The sequence below is a fragment of the Corvus moneduloides genome, chromosome 11 (assembly GCF_009650955.1).
Source record: "Corvus moneduloides isolate bCorMon1 chromosome 11, bCorMon1.pri, whole genome shotgun sequence".
Classification (NCBI taxonomy): domain Eukaryota; kingdom Metazoa; phylum Chordata; class Aves; order Passeriformes; family Corvidae; genus Corvus; species Corvus moneduloides.
This window is the reverse complement of record NC_045486.1, coordinates 12,746,782-12,768,433: the sequence shown is the minus strand read 5'-3', so window position 1 is coordinate 12,768,433 and position 21,652 is coordinate 12,746,782. Positions and strand designations below refer to the sequence as shown.

The 21,652-nt window shown below is 48.1% G+C and overlaps 1 protein-coding gene across 1 annotated transcript; it reads right to left on the bottom strand.

Moving 5' to 3' along the window:
- Positions 1-1,726: 1,726 nt before the first annotated feature.
- Positions 1,727-20,763, bottom strand: RAB7A (RAB7A, member RAS oncogene family). The gene is made up of 6 exons (XM_032120491.1): positions 20,658-20,763; positions 6,083-6,143; positions 4,868-4,994; positions 3,852-4,070; positions 3,216-3,344; positions 1,727-3,068 (listed from the first exon to the last, which is right to left on the bottom strand). Exons 2-6 carry the CDS (start codon positions 6,133-6,135, stop codon positions 2,973-2,975), a joined length of 624 nt encoding a protein of 207 aa, XP_031976382.1. The 5' UTR covers positions 6,136-6,143; positions 20,658-20,763; the 3' UTR covers positions 1,727-2,972.
- Between the last annotated feature and the right edge of the window lie 889 nt (positions 20,764-21,652).

Below are 21,652 nucleotides of genomic sequence, written 5' to 3'. Positions count from 1 at the left end.
GCTCCAGCCCTGCTGGGAGCAGCCGCCGCCGCCAGGCCCCACACCCGCCTGCCCTGCCGCAACCTCACTCGGGTTCATCCCCTTCACCAAGCCTGAGCTGGCTGGAGCTTTTCCTGTTACACGCCGGTACGGTGGACTCGGGAACCGACCCCCTCCCCTCGCCCAGCTAGGCTCCTTCTTCAGGTCTTTCCCTCTTGTCCTGCCAGGACCTCGGCAAAGAGCAAAACCAGGCCTGAGCTCAGCTGCCTCCATGAACCAGCTGAACGCCCCAGCCTCTTCCAGGGCTGGGTTTCCTCTGGGATTCGCTCAGCAGCAAGATCCCCTTGCACCCTCCTTATTGCACCAGCAACAGAGGTCATCAGAGAAGTAAAAGCCATGAGGCTCCAGTGGTGCAGGGAGTGGTTTTAAGCATGTGTGTTCCCTGCAGCAACAGTCAGTCCAGCCGGCTTCTCCAGACCACAGTGATTCCTGCAAAACACCAGTCCCCATCTGTGACACCACCACCCCTGAGTGTAACAGCAAGGCACCAATTCCCACGCTGCTTGCCTTCTGCACTGGTTTTTGTACGCTTGTGTGTATTCCCACCTGTAAAAACACTGATCTGTAGGTGGCAAATGGAAACCTCCCCTCCCCTTTAGCATCCATCACATTCTGTAGCAAGGAGCCCCACAGCTGTCCTACCCCATCTGGAGCACTCTCCCTCTGCCTTGGGTTATTGCCAGTTTATCTGACTGGAAAAACATTAAACACAGGGTCTCTTGAGGGCTCAGCCACAGCCCTTACAGCCTCAGCTCCACCACCCAGGGCCAAAGCAGGCAGAAGCCTGCAAAGTTCAGACCATCCCCTTTTCCCAAAACTTCAGGGTTATTGTTCCCCCCTCCCCCAGCTTGGCTTTCCCCACACCACAGCTGTGTCCACAGAAAACAAGTGCAGAGCAATGCTTTAAATGGATATGAGCAGAAGGTCCAAGTCTTTCAAAAAGAATGTAGATAGAAAAGTGGTCCCACCAGGACACATTGTGAGTGCAGTTATTTGAGACTGATGTGGACAGCAAAAGCGCAGTCAAGTGAGAAAAGCGTGATAGGACAGCACCATAAAATAGGATATGGAGCACAAAGACCTGTTAGAAAGCTCTTGAAATAACTGCCCTCATTTCTATAAACTCTGTTTTCCACCTTCCTCTGGGTACAGTTGTCAGCTCAGCCTTGGTGAGTGCAAGCAGAGGGTCATGCCCATCATCTAGAAATTCCAGGCTTAACTTTGACTAGGCTGGACCAAGGCTCACTCCAACAAACCCCAGGCCAGCCTTGCTGGTAAGCAGGAAGGGCTGAGCCTGTTCTTCTCACACAACCCCTCCCAGGGGAGGGCAGCAAGAGCTTTAAGAGCCTGTCCCAAAAAACAAAGGCTGTCCAGGACATGCCCAGAGCACGGCCGAAGGACTGTGCTCACTGAGGGATCTGATCCAGCACCATTCCTGTCCCTGCAAGCAGCTTCCAGAGAAGCAGAGGGGTAACTCTCTAGCAGTGCCCCAGCCAAGCAAGCAGGGACAGCTCACCCCACTCTCAAAAAGCAATCTGGAAGACACAAACTTTATAGTGAGGAAGAAGCACAAATGTCCTTCAGTTATAGCAGGCATTGGCTTGCTGGAATGGTGACTGAACAGAGGAAAGAAAGCATGTTAGTGGAGGAAAAAAAAGAGAGTCAGAAACAGGAATAAACAAGAAGGTTTGTTCTTGTTAAGTTTATTGGCATCATGTTTGTCTCTTTACATAAGAGCTCACCCTACGTACTAGAATGTAGACCTCTGGAAAACAGGTAGAAGGGCTCCATTTAAGCAAGCTACAAACGCAAGAACAAATACCAGGAAGAAAGGAAGAGAGGAAAGGGACTAGATTGACAAGTTTTTCCATACCAAAAATCCAGATTAGCAGTCAGTAAGAAGAAAGGGAAGATTTGTAGTCCAGGTCATTCATCAAGAAACAGCTACCACACCCCAGGTGGGAGAAGAGCTCCTTCCACAGCACAAAGAGCCACAGGGACACCTCAGCTCCGGCTCCTCACGCTCGCTCCAGGATGTTAGGAGTTAAGCAGTAGGGGAGGTGAACAAATGAGGTCATTTCATAGCCGTATTTAATTTTAAATCCAATAATCCAGTGTGCATATCAATGCTGTTATGCAAATCTGAGAATTTAGATACAAGGAAGCCAGACAGATTTTTCCAGAAGATGAAGCCTTTTTGGCCTCAAAACAAGAAGGCTTACATAGGTTCATCTCTACTGTACAGAATACCTCCTCTATCTGGACTCTGCGTTGCTAGCACACTGCAGGTCACAAGTGTCCTCCTCACTTTCTACACAACCTGTGTTTCAGTACTTGAACATGTAATTCAGGAATTTTACACTAATTTATACATTTTTAATTGGTTGCATATATTAACATGTACTATAAGATTTTTCCTAAAGAAGCATTACATAATACATGGATACTGTAAAAAGATCTGATTAGTTAAAAGTAACAAGCATTAACAGAGATACATACAAAACTCAACCTAGTCAGACTGAGTGCTGAGCTTGCAATGAACTATGGGTAATCAGCCTTTCCAGTTGCAGCCTTCACAGGGGAAAACACGAGACAGTTAAAAATGTATGTAACTTGTTACACAGATTACCTGTAAACAGTTTCTCTCCATTGGACACCCGGAATTAGATTCAGTTCCAAACATACATAAGAGTTTCCATTTTAAACTAAGAGAAAGGTCTGTTACCATGAAGTGTGATGTGGATGGTGTAGGGACATGAGCTCTGAAGTGCAGGACTCAGATGCTCATGGGAGATGGGTGGATTTTGGCAGCTGGAGATGCAATTTTTTTTTTTTTTTAATTTCATTTTAAACACAGAAGAGGGGCTATGTGTTTGAAGGCCTAAGTGTGATACTCATTTGTGAAGGACTGTGCTCAACCCCTCCCTCTCCCCTCAGCAGCTGCAGCTCTCCGCAGAAGCCTTCGCTCGGTCAGTCTTGTCTAGTTTGATGGGTTCAGGGAATTCATTGTAAAGCTCCACTTCGGTTTCCTAGTGGGAGAGAAGGAGGAGTTAATGCCACAGCTCTGCAGACAGTTCCCAGCATGCAAGGAGCTGCTCTTGGCTAGGGCAGGCTGGGGGTGAACCCCAGGCTGCCCACAGCACCAGCACAGGGCTGCACACTGGCCCCCTCCCTACCTGTTTAAGTGCATTTCGTGCAATCGTCTGGAAAGCTTGTTCCACGTTAATGGCCTCCTTGGCACTGGTTTCAAAGTAGGGGATGTTGTTTTTACTGTAGCACCAGGCTTGTGCCCGTTTTGTGGTGACCTGGGTGGACAGAGAGCAGCATCACGACCTTCTGCTATGCAGGGAGGGGTTTTATTTTCAGAGCAAGGCCAAAGACACCTCATATCCAACCTGAGCAGCTCTGACCTCATCAAAGCTGCAGCCTTGATACAGAACATAGGAGACCACTGCCCACCACCAGACAGACCCAGTCCCAGGGCAAGGAGCACCATGCCCCAGGGAGATGAAAGCACAGAGCACTGGCTTGCTCCTATAGGACCATCAGCACATCTGGGGGAGGACAAACAGCTCCTCTGCCCACACCTCCCCAGGAAGCTGCTGCAATCCTTCCACCAGTGGGCAGGAGCATGCTGTGCACAGGGGTCTGACCTCTCCAGGCACAGGAAACCCTTCTCTGGTGGCAGACAACATCTGAGCCACTCTCAGGCACCTCCCACTCCCATTTCTCAGATAACCCTCCCGTGGTTCCTACAAGGTTTCCCACTCCAGCAATTTCTCAAGAGGAGGTTACCAAGGCCCAGTACTCACTTGTCTGTTTTCTAGGTCAATCTTGTTTCCCAGCACAACAAAAGGAAAGTTCTCAGGATCCCTTGGACTGGCCTGAATGAGGAATTCGTCCCTCCAGCTGTCTAGGGTTTTGAATGTGTTGGGGGCCGTGACATCAAACACCAGCACACAGCAGTCTGCTCCCCTGTAGAAGGCAACTCCCAGAGACTGAAACCGTTCTTGGCCTGCTGTATCCCATATCTGGAGCAAAAGACAGGGCAGATAAGCCAGCTCTGCTCTGACACAGTCAGTCTGCAATTAGGGCATTAATTCCAAAACTCCCCACCAGGCATATGTAGTCCCCAGCTAGGCAGATAGCAGCACCTGAAGGCTTGGGAATTTCTGTAGGCACTAAGCATCAAGAGCCAGAAACACCTTCTAAAGATAGTTGACCCTTTTTGTGTTCAGCCTCAGCCGAGGACATATCCTTGTTCTGGGCAAGCAGGACATGGGTATTAGAGTCAGCAGGTGACCTGCCTGAAGTGCTTGGACACACTGGGTACCAACAGAGTCCAAACAACTCTCTGATGGCTGCAGCTTTTGCTGCCTTGCAGTCAGTTTCACCATGGAGAGATGAAAGCTTCAGATACCAGAGACATAAGCAGGCTGGCAGGTTAACACCACACCCATAGGACTTGGGGCAACACAAGTGGTTGACCTAGGGAGTCCTTTCCCAGCCCTTTCCAGTTCTTGAACCCTAGGAAAGTGAATATTTCTAAAAGATCTAGTTTACTGACAGTACCAAATGCAGCTTTTTAAACAGGGCCTAGCAAAGCTGCTCTTGGCTGAACCCAGATTAATCTTTGCCTTCCCTTGTTCAGCCCAGGCAAAATTTTGTAGAGAAGGCCAGAAGCACTTATGTCTAACAATTTCAGTGTCAACAAGATTCACACCCAGTACTCTGACCCCTACACCACTGTGGGCTGCAGCAGGGCAGATGCTTCCACACAAGTGGGGTGAAGGCACCCCTTGCAGCAGGGAGCAGAGTCCCTCCTTACCTGCATTGTCACTAGCCTGTCATCCACCATCACCTCTTTTGTCAGGAAGTCTGCACCTATCGTAGCCTTGTACTGGTTACTGAATTTCTTGTTCACATACTGGTTCATGAGTGATGTCTTTCCCACCCTGCACAGGAACACAAAAAGAAAGACTTGGTAGGCTGTTTCTACAACAATGTTTGAGTTAACCACCCTGAAGAGAACATTCCAGTGCCCTTCACTTTCTTTCCATAACCTCCTGCCCTTTCAACCAGGGAAGAAGCACCCAATTCTGCAAGAAGGGGCCTGCACACCAAGAGATGTTGAGGCACCAGCTGAGTAGGAGCATTAGCTACCCAAGGATACAAAGGATTACATCCTGAGAAACCTTGCTCCCCCATCACTAGTCTGATCCTTGGTAAGGAGCAGACATTATGATCATAAAGGCAATTTTGGAAGATGAAATGCTTCAGAGAAACCCATCACAAACAGTAATCTTCAGCCTCTGCAGGAGGAGGAGGAGGAAGAACAGACAATCTCAGATGGCAACAGCTCACAGACACATCTGCTAGGCACCCAGAGGTGGAGATCCTCCCCAGAGAGCAAGCTTAGAGGCTCACATGCCCTCTGTGTGGCTGAGAAACACTCCCTGAACAACAGCTTGCTGGGGACAGTGGTATAAATAAGCCTTATGTCATGGGAATCAGGTTACAGCCTGCACAGCAAGTAACCTGTGACAGCAGAGCAGACTCCTTGCTGAGAGCACAGAGCAAAGCCTTTCACTGCAAGGGGCAGGCTCCAGCCAGCCCAGAGAAGCAAAGCAGATGGCTTGGTACAGACTATGTCTCTGACAGTTTTAAGAAGTCACTTAAGAACACTTACTAGTGGTTTTTTGTGGTTTTTATTTTTTAGAAGATTTTTTAAGTGAAACACACATTCCAACAGCACATGTCCTCCTTGCAGAAAGCTATTAAATTCTGCTACTCCAGTGGTCTGCCCACCATACTTTCCCCATTTAATATTGTGGCAGGACTTCAAGACACTAGACTACAGGGACACATTCAGGACAGAGGGCAGTGAAGAGTTCTTAGACCTGTGAGGTAACACAGCTATCAGGGGCTGTAAAATCTCTCCTCCCAGCACTGCTGATTTCTTACAGTGCACTCAGGCTCCCACTAGTCAAGAGCACTGCTCTAGCCAGATACAGATTAGCATCTTAAAGGCTCTTCCACTTACCCAGAGTCTCCAAGGATGATGACTTTCAGTAACACTTTCTTCCTAGACGTCATCTTTCACACTAGAAAGGAAGAACAATCCCATCACAAAGCATTAGTTATGTCATTCCTCAAGAAAGCAAGCAGCAAGTTTAGAGTCTGAGAAACCTGACTCCCAGCAAGGAGCCAGCAACAGGCAGGGCCCAGCACTCCTGAAACCAGACTCCAATTCAAGGCTACACTCAGCACTAACCAGGTGTCTGCCCACTGTACAGGCTGGCCCATGTCAGACCAGTAGTGGCAATTTAATACCAAGAGGGAGATGAGCTGAGTGCCTGTCCTTTATCAAGACCCTTCTGAATCCTATTTCCAGGCCTTTTAGTAGATATACTGGCACAGGCCATCTCCCTTGACTTGAGGCAGTGCAGTAAATCATACCCGCTCCCACCATAGGCTAGTAATTCTTACACATGCCACAAAGTGAGAGGTAAGCAGGCAAGTGTTTAATACCACGCAAGCTTTTTTGTGCTGTTCAGTAGTTTCCCAGCAAAATATATGGAACAAAAAAAGAGAAACATTTCCTCCATCATGAGCTTGGATAAGTGGTAGCTTTCTCTAGCAGCTGTGCTTTGTGAAAGTACTGAATCCCAAGGATGTGCTGTGGTTGAAGCAGCTGCAACAGCCACACAGGGCAGCTGGCTTACAAAGCAAACTGCTACCAGACTCTGTGGCTTCTCTGAGGGCACAGGAGGCTGACTACTGCCACCTCAGCTTTGGTGTAATAAGGTTACAGTGACAAACGTCAACATTCAACCTACTGATGGTCATCTACTCCGTTAGATGATGAGTTATAGCTGTGCTACTTGACTTCGAAGATCCTTGAAAACAGGCTTTGGTATTAAACCCTTATTTATGGACTTGCTTACCCTAAAATTCCCATCTTGCTACACCACATTCATTGCAGCACACAACTCCTACTCTTCAGGAGCTATTCCTGATTTTCACAGCTAAGGAGGCCTTTGCTTCTACAGCAGGGATTTATGTCTTCCAAGCAGCTTGATCCTATGTGCTTCCCGGCATACACAACAGCCTAAGGTGCTAGATAACTGCACCCACTTCACCCCACTACTACAGGAGGCTCCAAGCTGTAAAAGCCCTCTTACTAGATGCAGTCCAGTTCCAAAAGATCTTAATAATCTCAAGCTTTGAGGGTTAGAAGACATGAAGTGCTTTAGCCTTTGCTGCCAGTGAATGCTGCAGAAGCTGAAGGAGCACCCCTGCAGCCACTGTAGTAGTGATGCACCTACAGCTACACCTTGCTGGACTGCACCCAGCTCACAGTCACAGGGTTGGAAAAGGCCTCTAGAATCATCCAATGGGTTCAACCATTAACCCAGCACTGCCAAGCCACCACTAACCCATGTCCCTCAGTGCCACAACTACATGACTTTTAAACACCTCCAGGAATGGTGATTCCACCATTGACCTAGACCACCTGGATTGAAAGGGGCCCAGGGAGCACTTCCACCAGTTCCCTCAGCATCCACCCACAGAGTCTTGAGTTTGTGTCTAAGTCATGTAGCAGACCTTTTCCTCATCCTTTGTCACTATGTTTCCCTCCACATCCAATAAAGGATGTGGATTCATTCCCCTTAGCTCTCCTTTTGTCCCTAATGTATAAAAACACTTTTTATTGCCTTTTACAGCAGAAGCCAGATAAGTGCTAGCTGGTCTTTGGCCCTTCTGGGTTTTTTCCTCCATAAACTCATGAGATCCTTGAGATGCATCTAAACAGGGCTCAGTGCTAAGGAGATAACAGCCAGGGGCTGTGGTGTGAGCAGCAGTGACAGGTCACCAACAGGGCTCATGCTACCCTTAGATGGGTGTTAGCAGATGCCAGAGAGCATGTGCAGGACAATTTCTCCTGCAAACACCTCTCTTCTTCCAGTGGACTGCATAGTTCACTGATCCAACTGGCAGCCCAGCTATGCTCACCGAGATAGAACCAGCTGAAAGCTGTCAACAACACCAACATTTAGTTCTGCTTCTGCTCTTGCCAAGATCCACACACCATAGCTTGTCTCTCCTATAGCCATGGGGAGAACAGGCCACAGAAGCTCCTTCAAGCAGTCTGCATCTCCTGCATTTGCAAAGCATGTAACAAGTGACACTTTTGCCAACCAAGCCAGAGACTTTTGCAGCACAAGCAGCCCAGATGGAGCAAGAAGCAAGTGCACAGAGCTTTAAAACTGCTTAAAGACAGCTGTGTACACTGAACTGTCATGACAAACATCTGCATAGGTTCAGGTCCAGTGCAAGTCACCTGATTTCCTCAGGACAGAGGAAAACAACTCACCCAGAAGTGGCTGTGCCAGAACTCAGCATGCTTCTGGGAACTGCTTCTATTTTCCTCGGAGTGTTTCCAGTATCACTTGCTGCTGCAGCTCACTGACTCCTGGTATTTGAAGCAGCTTTGGACAAGCTGGCATTAGTTCTCATGCTTAGGGAGGGATTTGCAGAGCCCTAAATTGCAACACTAAATCACACTGGATGCTTATCTCCCAAGTTCAACATAGCCTGAAGTCCCACTATGAGGGGAGGGAAAACTGCTCTGTCAAGATTCATTGCCTTGGAAGTAACTCAGCTGTGCAGCCACCTGCAGACATAGGAAGCCAGGCTGAGTCAGAGCTGACACTGCCTTCTTGTCATAGCTGACAGGCTACCCAGCAGTGTGAAGGGCTGTCACTGCCCCATCAGCACCAGTCAGGTGAGAACCTCGGCTTCCATCCCAGGTGAGGCAACGGATGTGAGCCACAGCACAGGAGGAGCTGCTGCAGCTTCATATTTGGTATGGGCCATGAGACAGTGAGGAACTCCAGCCCTGCCAGGGACCAGCAGTGGACACTGACCAGACTCACACCCGTGTTCTACCAGCCCTGACTGATGCTGCCTTGAAGCCCAGCCAGTTGATGGGCAAAGCCCTCTTAATAATCTTCTCACTGCAGGTATAAACAGATGAACGCTTCAGTTATTCCTTGCTTAGTACAACAAGGAAACACATCTTCAAGTCATGTAGAAACTGGTTGACTTGAGATAGGCTGCGGTCCCACTGACTCAGCACTATTTTGCACTATATAATGCAGCTTGTCTTGCTCTCTGGTATTTGACACAATTACTCCAGAGCAGCACCCTCTTGAGGCACACATCCTTCAGATGCGAGTGTGAGAGCTCACATGGGGCTTGTGTCCACTTCTGGGAGCACTTCTGAACAACACCTCCTTTTTCAGAGATATCATGAAGAAAAACCTGTTCGTTAAGATTTGATTCAAGACATCAGCTCTGTTTCACACTGCATGAAATCTTTTGGAGTGAGGTCATCTGCATGACTGCTCAGAACACAGCCTACAGCAGCACACCCAGCCAGCCCTGCTCAGGAGCCACCAGACACTCCACATCAGCCAGGAGACCAGTCAGCATCATTCCTCCTCCTGGCTTAACTAGTGCCAAAGGAATGACACAGCTGTCTCTAAAACAGGAGAGGAGTCCTTCCACTCCATTTTTAATGCCTATCCTCTAAGCAAACAAGCCATTACAAATATGCTGACCCTCAGAAAATTAAGCTGGTATAGCACACTCTCTCCCACAATACTGTTATTACCTTTAAGGCTCACCTGTGGGAGCAGCAAGGGAAAATCCCTAACACCTGACCTGCAAGTGTTACTGGCTTAGCTGATCTGAAGGAGTCAAAACCCATCCTATGAAGCTTCATAGCACTACAGCTCAAATGCAAGAGCAAATAAAGCCTATGCCAAGTCTAATTAGGTTTCTCTAATTGTTGCTTCAGAGTACAACTATCCTTTCCCTTGCTATATTAAGACAGCTGCTTTAACTCAAAGCAGAAGTGGATGGTTAAGAATTCCTTAGAGACGTTCACATGTGTCAAGTCACAATGCAGGCATTTTAATATTAATTGGGTTGGTACAAGCAAAGAACAGTAGTAGCTTGCATTGATGGCTCACCAGACCTCAGATTAGCTATGCTTTACAGAAACAGGCCTTGCAAAAGGAACATTCTAAGTTGCTCATGGACAGTTTTAGTGTGAAAGCATCCAGCCCTCAGGGGAATATCACCTCCATGGAAGACACAGCTCCCTAAGCAGCAACATACCCATACCAATTTTGAAGTTGCTGAGCAGTCTTTACTGTTTCAGCTTTGCTATTGAACAGTTTGAGTCACAATCCTAACATGTCTATAGAGGCTGGAATGTTTGACCAGGAGTTCCCTGTTCCTACAGCTATCAGCCTGCCACCTGCACCTTCCACCAGAAACCAGCTCAGCACTGAAATAAGGATGTTGAACAGCACCTCTTGCCTTGTGTCCTCTCTCTGCCAGGAATATTTAACACCACACCAACAAGGCACAGAGTGGTAGGGCAGCAGGCATCGAGCAGAGTTAAACTCAGAGTGGCACTTATGGATGCCTAGTTCTGCTCCCCTGTCCCAGCATACAGCACAAGAGTAAGCAGGTGTCCCACAAAAAGGTGTATTTGAACCAGAAGCACTGCAGCTCTGTTCTGGGTGCTGTGGCTGCTAAGCAGAGCTGATAAGCCCGCTATACCACAGGACCTTTAGCAGAAACACCCACCATGAACAAGCTGATGTGGACAGATCAGGTCTCCATTATGGGCTACCACACACTGCCACACACTCAGCACAGTGACCAGACAAGAGCCGCCCTTGTGGACTGGAAGAACCTTCTGCCCTGAAATGCAGGAAAAGTGTCCCAAAATGCAGCTAAGTGCACTTTTGACACAGAAACAGCACCTCTACTAAATGTTCTCTTGCATGGGGGAGGCTGCAGACCATTATGTCTCTGTACTACAGAGAGCTATTTTTATTCCCTCCCTCCCCTTTTACTGGGTTCTGCATTTTTTCAAGGAAACTGAAGCTGGAAATATGATTCAGGACCAGCTCAGTCAGACTGAACCAGTTCCCTTTCAAAAGTAGCAAGTTCCCTAGCATATTTGGCCCCTCAAGGGCTTATGTCGTCTTAGATCTTCAGCCACTGAAATGAGATGGTCACCAAATGTTTATCCTGTTTTTAGAGGGCAAAGCACACCAAACAGCCTGGCACATACCACTTGCCCCCTGGTCACACTGTACCTTGCCATAGTTTAGCTAAAGCTTTGAGTAGATACACGAATTTGCTCCAATTTTTCAGCTACTCTGAAAAAGCAAGGCCTCATCCTGAGAAAATGCATAGCCTGTTATGGCAATTAGTTGACCAGAATCACAGTTCCTGGTTGCAAAATGTCCAAGTGGTACAGACACCCTTAGTACTGAAGCCTCAAACTCCAACTGCAGTAGAGCCCCAGACTGGGCTGAACATGCTTTACCAGTTACAATTCAACAACATCTTGGTTCCCACTAGCCAGTCACACAGACATTGCTAACACGATGCCAGCCAATACAAAGCTACAAGTAACTGCCTGAGCAGTTCAACACAAATCTGAGACCAACAGATACCAACCTTTAACGTGTCACTTGCATTCTCCTGAGAGTGACACAACAGCGCACAAGGAGGACAGAAGTCCTATCTTTTCAGCTGGGCAAAAGCACAGCAGTAGCCAGAGGACAATCAGCAGGGGCTATTAATTTCATATCAACATGGCTTAAGAGATGCCAAGCTACCTTCAAGGAAGAAACTAGAAATAAGTCTGCCTTTGATGTTTTTGACTGCTACAGAGCCTGCATATTTTCCTTACCAAACTTGGGTGCTCTACAGGTAGAGCATGTATCCAGCATCCTCACATTGATGACTACAACACAAGTATAGGAAGTTAAACAGTAGGTTGAATCTTGCACTGACAAAGGCTGCACGAGCAGGACAGTACTCCCTTCCACTCCCACAACAGGACTACTAGGAGCTCAGCTTCTCCAGCTCACTGGAAGATACCATCAAGGAAAGCCTCACATTTAGTGGGGACACTTGCGTCTAAAACAGAAAACAGGAACATCTTGTCATTCAGGCTGAGTACTTGCAAGAACTGCTGTCTGTAAAAAGGCTGTTTGTGAGGGCAATGGGCTCCTACAGTCCATACAATAAGAGGTGCCTTCAGGCCTCACAGATGCACCACAGAGCAGCAGTCAGTTCAAGCAGAGCCCACACCAAAATCAGCTGGCAAGATATTCCTCTGACAGCTTCACTGAAGGGTACACTCTAGCTGCTGTTCTATCAACACCATCTCAAAACTGATTTCCACCTCCTTCTTCCCAACACATTTATGTTGCTGTTCTAACCAATATATTCCCTCCTCCGGGTACCCAGCCAAAAGCTCAAGCACAGCTCCTCACTCCTGCCTCAAGAGGAGCAGCTCGGCTGCCTGCTACTTACTGCAGCTCCACCAAGAGCAGGCTGCTGTCCAGTTGGTACCCTTCCCAGACAGCCCTGTGAGGCAGAAATTACCTCTGTTCACAGAGCTGGAAGCCTCAGCTACAAATTAATTTTTGATACCTTGTGTAAAACATTATATAGCAAGCTGTCAGGTGCAAATATGCTGTCCAGTATATCCTACCCCCATCTGAGAGCTCTATGCCAAGAGCTTCACCTTCTTGAAGAACACCCTAGAGCTTCAGATGCCTGCTAGCACACTGACATGGCTCAGATCAAAATAGAACCTCAGAACATGTTTCAGTATCCCAGAGGAATTGGCTTTTTAGACTACAGCTGTCTGCAGTAAGTTTGCACCTCCTTTTGAGGGTGGAGTTGCAGCCTCCAGCGCTGGAGCGGTTGCTCTAGAACCGAGCAAAGCTCAGGAACCAGCACCAGCTCAGCAACATGGCTGCAAGCTCTGTTCACTGTCTGCTTCAACATGGGCACCAAACCAGCGTGAGTGCTAAAAGCCAGCTGACATGGTCTGAAGTAGCTCCCAGATGGAGCTGACACCAGGCCTACACAAATATTCTGCTGCATCCTGTTCATGGGTAACATGCTCTTAAGACAGTTCTGTGCTAAAGGAAGAGAATGATGGGGCAACATGCAGCTTGGAGAAAAGGCAGAAAACCCAGCTGGGAAACAGAAGCTTTAGAACAGTTTTGAACATAATAGGTTCTTGGTGTGATCAAGGAAGCTCCAGAGACAGTGCTGGGTAAGACACTCCTATCAGTGGTAGTAAGGTTTTAGCTTGCCTCAGGACATCCCCTCAATCCTCAGCTGAAGGCTCTACCACACATCCCTGATGTGGGCAAGGACTCAGAACTCACTGGAAGAGGACATGCCAACATCCAGCTTGCCAGAGTCCAGACAACACAGGGAAGGCAGAAGCAATGCCACTGGTAGGAGCCATGTCTGCAATGAAATCACAGGACTTGCACATGAGAGGGGGTCTGCCCTGCCTGAGATCTCAGCTCAGCTGTAGCTCCCCTAGGGCTGAGATTTGGAGAGCACTGCATTTCTGAGAGGCACTGATGCATATGATCAGTCACGCTCAAAGCCCAAGTTCTCAAAGCCAAGCTCTTCAGTCCAAGCCTCACTGATTCACAGCCCTGTTACACCTCCTGGCATTTCTCCAGATCAGAGTTGTCCTATGCTGCACAAAGTTTAAATACCAATTGTGGAACTGAACAAGATTTTTGGCTGTAAAGCTGCCATAACGAATTGTGACTCTATGCTAGAAAAGTCCAAACTACATAGGACTAGACCTCACCTCTAGTGCCAAAAACTGATCTCTAATCTCTACTGGTTTAGACATCACAACAGCCACCTTCTCACGAGGAGGCATCATGTTGATCTGACTACATGGTTTGCAAGTGGGGGCAAAACAAGCATGAAAATGCCTTTGCTTACAGTACCATGGCAGATGTTTCTCCATGTTCAATCAGACCAACAGTGTGCTTAGGAGCAGTGGGAAAGGTCTGGAAGACATTTCTTGCTGTCTACAGGAACACTGCTTTGCCCAGGCTGCTGCTTAGCCTAAGATCACAGGAGCACGCATAGGATCTTCCAGGTGATAAGCACCCTGAGCCAAAGGGGTGGAGGGAAGGGAGTGAAGGAAATGTCCCCAGGGATGCAGTCAGCTATGCTGGGCAGCCACCTTGGGTGGATCACTTTGCTCCTCGATAACCTGAGGATGATTTCCATCATCTTCACAGCAGGTAGCAGGTATGGGAGACTGTAGCTGTGGCAGGAGAGGAGTCCAGGAAGATCCTTTTGGAGCTAATGCCACACACTAACAAGACCAGGATTCCCAGGAAGAAAGCCAGGGCTGCTGAAGTAGAAGGCTTCAGCTATAGGAAGAGAGCTGTGCAAGAAAGCCATACCCAGAAGCTTCACTGAAAGCTGGATGTTTCCAGTCCTGAAGTTTTAGTCCACCTTTTCCTCCAGCAGCTAAACGGCCCTTACACCACAAAATATCCTTCTCCCAGGACTGGACAGACATACCCTAACAGACTGATAGCAAGCATCTTCTGCTACCCTTCTCTTGGAGGCTCAAATCATGTCATCATTCAAGAATCAGTATTGCTGTGCCCTGACCTTCCAGGAAGGAGCAGCTCCCCTGTTGAATCCTACAGGACTTCAGGTAGTTCCCAGCAGATTTCCCCCAAGGATGAAGCCGCTACAGGAACAGACAAGCTTGCTTTAACACCCCTCCCCCTTTATCAGAGCAAGCTCAACTTCCCCTATTCTGCCCTGGGGGAGACAATCTCAGGATGTGGGAGGAGAGTTGAGCACATAGCTGGCTGCTGGGAGACACTAGGCAACAAGCCATGTGTCTTGACTAAGGGCCTTGCCTACACAAAGTGCTGCAGCTACACCAGCACAGCTTCCATGATGCCTCTACCACAACGGCCTCCTTGGTGGACAGCTTTCCAATCAGTAAAATAAATCTTAAACTAACTGGAACACAGCTATAGTGCTCATACAGTCCAGTTTATACAGCGGTGTCTGTCAGCCTTTTGGCATGTAGCCACCCAGCTAGTGGAGCCACCCAACAGTTTTAGTAACCCTGACATGAATACCAAGAACCCAGCACAGTTCTCACATCAGGCTATACCCTGAGTGACAATTCCCTTAACTGCTTTCCATAAAACAAGCACAGTGCCAGAGGCAGCTGAGTTTTAATCTGTGTGTCCAGAAGATAAGGCTGCCCAATTCAAAATATTCTAAGTTAGCCAGGCCACTGACAAACAGTTGAGTTGTTAGATTTTTACCATATCTGACAGTATTTTTAAGTGCTCAGATTAATTTCTAGTTTTGACTACAGCTTTCTAAGTTTCCACACATTCCTGTCATGCTTTCAGTTTCAGAAACACAGATAGATAACTTTTGCAGTAGTAAGCAAACCACAGATCTTAGACCTTGTCAGTGGTAAACAAGCCTTGTTTATCCACTCCTGGCTGCCACAGTTCCTAGAGGCTGGGCAGGAAACAAGAGACTGAAAGGAGACTTTGACCAAGTCAAATGACAGCCCTTAGGAGGTCTGCCAGATCCTGTAACTTACACCTGATATTCAGATCTGAGAGTGAATATTGTGTGTCCTGCAGTATGAGAAGCCTGATAGAGGAGACAGGACAAATACTGATGGGAGCTCCTACTAGCAGACTAGCAGATGTAGTGAAGTACCAGACCAACACTAATGGCAAAAACCTCACTCCTCCTTCCAGGAGGTCCTGTTCTCAGTAAAGAGTCTTCTAGAGAGGAAACTTTCTCTAGGGACAGGTTGTAATCTAAGAACTACACCTTGATCTGTGAGCAGAACCCTTGATCCTACACACACTCAATACCTCTTACTATGCTAATGTGGCTTGCAGAGCAGGAAGGACAAGTATTTCAGTACCAGGATGGGAGTGTAACATGTAGCTTGCCATGACAGCTGAGTCAGTGACTAACAAGGAATTCCTACTGCGGATACTCAGTTTCACACTCATACTTCATACCCTCATACCTCTTGCATAGATCCTGCATCAATACTTTGCCATGTCACCTATTCTCTTGATGAAGTGCCACAAAGGTCTGATAAAAACCTCACTTGCATGGTGAGATTAAGAGGACTCTGTGGGCAAATGCCATCTTGTTAGGCAGGGGGAAAGGTTCAGGCTTAGGCATGTTTCAGCTAAAACCATCTCACTGCTCATGCTCGAGATACTGTCACCACCGTGCCAGTTTGGACTCCAGATATCATTACCCATGTCTGGGAGCCGAGTGACTCAGCCCACTTGAGGGAGACAAGCACCAAGCAGGTTACTTTGAAGAGGATTCTGCTTCCAGCTGGAAAGAGTTCAAGGGCTCAGCACAGACTTGTTAGATAAACTGGTAGCCCCAATAACCAAGGTCCAGGTACTCCAGGCAGGTTGGCTCCAAAGGCAGCTCCAGCTGCTGGCCTCCACTTTTGTTCACCACTTCACTAGTCCACCTTGTCTGTCAAATGACAGAAGTTAGAGTATATAGGACAGACTCAAGAAAAATTAAGAGGATCTACTCAATTTCATTTAACAATTTCTGCTTGAAACTCATGCAAGTATAGTGAGACACAATTAGTCACCTTAAATTGGCATTTTAAGTGGTTATACAGAAGAAAGAGCAAATCACTCACTATATCAAGTGCCTTTAAATCATACAGATAGAAATCTGTGCCATAGGTTTACACTTCAATCCCATCTCAAAGGCAGTGCACCCCCTCCTGAAGCTTCACTGCCCTGTGAAGGCAGCCGTGGCCCCAATAACAGGTTTCCTGGTAAGGGAAGTCAAGGCTATTTGAGATCAGCTGCAAATCAACACACTCCAGTGGCCTTGATGAGCTTGCTTCCCTCCCCAGGGTCATTGACCATGAGGTAGCAACAGCAGTGTTGACAAAGCTCTCCCACAGACAGAGCGCTGGTTGCTGGCACCGGAGAGGAGGAGCAGCCTCGCAGGAGCAGCGCTCACAGCAGCGATGACATCACCAAGGCAGATCTCCGCCAGCACAAAATGCAGCAGCACGCTGGGCTCGAGAGCTGCATCCCCACCAACAGAGAGCAAAAGCAACAAGCCGGGAGCCAGAGGGGAACCATGTGACACAGGGGTATCCCTTCACCGCCTGCTATTTCTGAGCAGCACATGTGCAGTTCCTGACCTTGAGCGCTCATTTGCAAGCTTTATTCAAGGTGCATTTAAAGAGAAATGGGACCTTCGATCGAGCCCCTCACTGCAGAGCTAAGCATGGTATATTAACTATTGTCATTCCATTAATTATCCATACCTAATTCCATTTTGAGATGCACAGCACGTGTTTGGATTGATGCTGCAGAGAGCGACCCTTTTATCCCCACAATCTCCGATCACAGCTATATCTGAAGGCAGACTGTTACACAGCAACTACAAAAGATAGTTTTAGGAAGCTGCAGAAGGAAGCCAACTCAACTCTAACTCATCAGGCAATTAAACTGCAATTATCAAGACAATGGTGTGCAAGAATGAAGTACTTCAGCATCTGAAGGATGCTAGACTGCTGTCAGACAAGTAGCACATGCTAGTGCCCAACCAAGTTCAGCATTTAGCTAAGGTCTTAGCTGGACTTCCTTCTAAGGAAGCAACAAGCTTTAAACTACTCTACTGCTCTGCAAGAGAATCTTAGCTCCATCAGGCCTTGGTAACAGGGACTTCAGAGTAGGTCAGGTCATAGCTAAGGAGAAGACCAGAAGACATAAGGAAACACTGGTAACATACAAGGTGAGGGTTCTGTACTTGTTTCACAAAGGCTCAATTTACTTCAGTTACTAACAAAATTGCTGTATTCTAGAGGCAGGGACATGCCTGTGAGTACCTGTGAACCCACATCATCTACCAGTTTCAGAGAATGCAAACATCCAAGTGCCCTATTTATAGCCCTTATTCTCAAGCCAGGTACCTGCAAACCCTCTCTCATGATGCAGCATTTAAAAACACACCCTAATCAAGCACAGACAATTTTGTTTACAGCCAAATGTTAAGTTCTGCATAAACTAGTCTCATTTTCACACAGAAGTCAGACCAAAATCCCATACATGTTAGAGACAGAGCTATTTATAGTTTTGCACAGATGGTTTGATTGTAATTGTCATGTTTCCTCAAGGACAAGCTTTGCCAGAGATTTACTCCAACAGGTAATTCTCACAACCTTCCAACACAATTGTCTTAAAACACGAGCTTTAAGAAGGTGCTGCAGAAAATAAATCTGGTAACCCTCCTGCTTACAAGCTTTCATTCTGAGTAGCAAACCAAGCAAAGTTGTATCTTCCCCAGGTCACTTCAGAGCAGAGCTTGAACATTCTCCACTTCAGTTAAGGATTTATCAATGTTGTGACATGTCTGTGCTACTCAAAGAGTCTGATTCCCTGGCTTTAGCAGGAGGGCCAAGATACCTGTAGTGCAGACTCTGCAACACAGTTATTTAAATCCTTAACTTGGCACTCTGGTGACCAGTGACAGGACTAAGAGAACAGCATGAAGCTTTGTTGAAGCAGGTTTAGGCTGGATATAGGGAAAAAGTTCTTTACCCAAAGGGTGGCTGGGCACTGGAACAGGCTCCCCAGGGAAGTGGTCATGGCTCCACACCTAACAGAGCTCAAGAGCACTTGAGCAACACTCTCAGGCACATGGTGGGATTGTTGGAGGTGTCCTGTACACAGCCACGAATTGAACTGCAATGATCCTTGTGTGTCCCTTCCAACTTGGAATATTCTGATTCTGTGCTGAACTATTATCAGGGTATTTGAGTTTGAGGACAGGGACCACTGCATGACACCACAGGGAAGAAGAACGTTTAACACAGTTACTCCTTTCCATCTTATCAGTTATATTTTGCACTGCACATTGGGAGAACAAGAAACTGCTATCAGATTTCAGAAGTTTTCCTTTTAGAGGGGTCAGATTAACCCATCTTAACAGCTTTTCTACACCAGATGTAGAGCATTAATATAACAGCACAAAGAAAAAAGGAAAAAAACCCAAAACAAATAAAACAAAACTAAAAAAGGCAGCGCTTGAAAGTTAACAGTATTAGAGCTGCTTTAATTCTGAGGACTCAGGCCAGGCATGGTGGGTCCACTCATTAGTGCATGGAGGGCAAGTCATGTGTTCAGTCAGCTGTCGGAGTCACAAGGGGGAGGGGGAGAGACAAGTATACTTGTTCTTCCTGAGTAAGTACAGCAACGGAGCCTTGATTATTTAACAAGGAATATTCAAATGACTCCACCCACTTTAACCTCAGATTCAGCTCCTGAGAGAGCAGGGTACACCGACTCCAGCAGCCTGGTTCTACTGGAAGCACAGCCAGGCTGCAGCTTCTATTCACACACCACTGGTACCACCACAGCCTTCAAGTCACAGCCAGCCAAACACCGTGGCATAGGTACTTAAGTACCATTCCCCTAAAAAGAGAATTCGCCACTTCCCACAGCCCCAATTTCTACATGGACACAGAGTGTTAGGCACAGGCCAGCCGGTGACAAGTACTGGAAACTTTAAAGGTTCCATGCTGGCAAGTATCAAAGAAAGATCAGCTTGCTTATAGCTGGGAAGACTTCGTTCTGTCATGTGTTCTCAGTTTACATATAAAAACCTCATACACAGGTCACAACAGCTCTGCTTATCAGCAAACACTTCTACTTTTCCAGGAGATAATGCTGAAATCTCCAGCTTTGAGAACAAAAGGCTTGGAGTTACTAAGTGAGACATACTCATTTTGATGCTGAAGTTACCTATCCTACTTCAGATTAAAACCGCCTTTTTACTACTAAAATAACCCCTCTATTTACAAGGAGTGCAATTGTCTTAAATACAACCATCGAGCATTTCCATATTTGTTAATCTACATATATATATATACGGAAACTAATAATGCAGCTATCAGTTAATTTACTTTATTATACACTTACAGACAAAAGCACTTCTAACATCCACTCTAATACTTCTTAGGACTGACTCAGGCTTTACACACACCAACAGCTACTTTCGCAATAACTGCCAGTCTCCTCGGCCGCCTCTTTGGTCCGATTAATTGCTCCCGAGGCTGCCGGTTCATGTTAAAAGCAATCCCCACCGACCCCCAGAGCAGCGCTTCACCGTCCCGACCCAGCGCCCCGCCACGGCCCCGGCCCTCGTTCGGCCACCGGCTGCCCCGGAGCCTCTTCAGGCTTCGTGAGGAGCTACACAGCAGCTCCACACGCCACAGACAATGCGCTCCCTCCCCGGGAGGCATTGCTCGGGCCTCTGCGAGCCTTTCAGCAGAGGAGGCTCCACAAAGGCCTGGCGAAACGCGCATCCCGGGAAAGGCCCTCGGGGAGGAGCCCCTTCCCGGGGAGACCCCCCCCTGTATTGTCCCGAGGGCAGTGCCGGGCCCGGCTCCAGGGAGCTCGGCGCCGGCAGCGCGACCGCCTGGGCCCGCCTCGGGGCGGGCAAACGAGCCGGGCCCCGGTGCGGAGCCGGCCGGGAGCACCGAGACAGCGCCGCCCCCGCCACCTCCCCACCGCGGGCCCCCCGGTGCCGGGGAGGGGCCGCAAGCGGCTCCCCTCACCCGGGGCGAGGCCGCCGCCCCCATCCCCTTCGGCAGCACGCGGGCCCCGCGGTGCCGCCGGGCTCACCTGGTGCTGCCGCCGCGGCCCGACCCCAATCGCTGCGCCCCCCGCACGCCTCGTCGGCTTTAATGGGCCCCGCCGCCTCCCGCGCCCGCTTCCGCCTCCCCGACAACTTCCGCTCACGGGGCCCTGACGTCACCGCGCGCCGGCCTCACGTGACCGCGAGGGCCCCGCCGCCATGTTGGGCCGGCGAGGCCGGGCCGTGTGCGGGACGCGGGCCCAGTGCGGGCCCCGTTTCTGTGTTTGTGGGAAAATAAATGTTTGAGGTACCACCGGAACCCGCACAGAGGGGAGGGGTGGGAAGGGACCTGCCTCCCCCGCGGGCTTCCATCGCAGCAGGGCAGCGAACACCGCGCCCTGGGCTGAGGGGAGGAGGAAAGGACCAGAGAAACCTTCATGTTTTCAGAAATAAAGGCTGGGGACACGCAGGCACAAGTCTGTTCTTTGGTCTCTTCTAAAATGTGTTGAAGAACTAGCAGGGAGTTGTCTATAGTTAAATTAGTGGGTGGAAAAAAATACCTTAGTTATTGCTATTAGAAATAAAGAGGCTATATTTTAGATTACATATATTTAATATTTATGAATTTTTACTCGCAGCTGTAATCGAAATTGGGGTAGTAGCAACAGCACTTGTCAGGAAAGAAGATACAAGATGCCAGTTGAATATATATTCAGATTGATTAACCTGGCAGTTGCCAGCACCAAGATCAATAGTGCAGGCAAGTAAAACGGGACCCTTTGAAGTCTCTGGACCATATTCCATGGGGTAACAATTATCCTAGTGATACAAGAGAAATCCGTATTTTCTACTCTCTGTTGACAGCAAGTTCATTTTGTTACTCGGCATTCTTGAATATTCTTCTGTGGTCATCCAAGTCATGTGACTGCTGTGGGTTAGTTAGCTCATGACCTCAGGAAAGCAACCACGGAGAAAAAAAAGTATTTTTAAAGCTAATGAAAAACAATAAAGGACCGAGGCTACTTCCAGCAACATTAAAAAG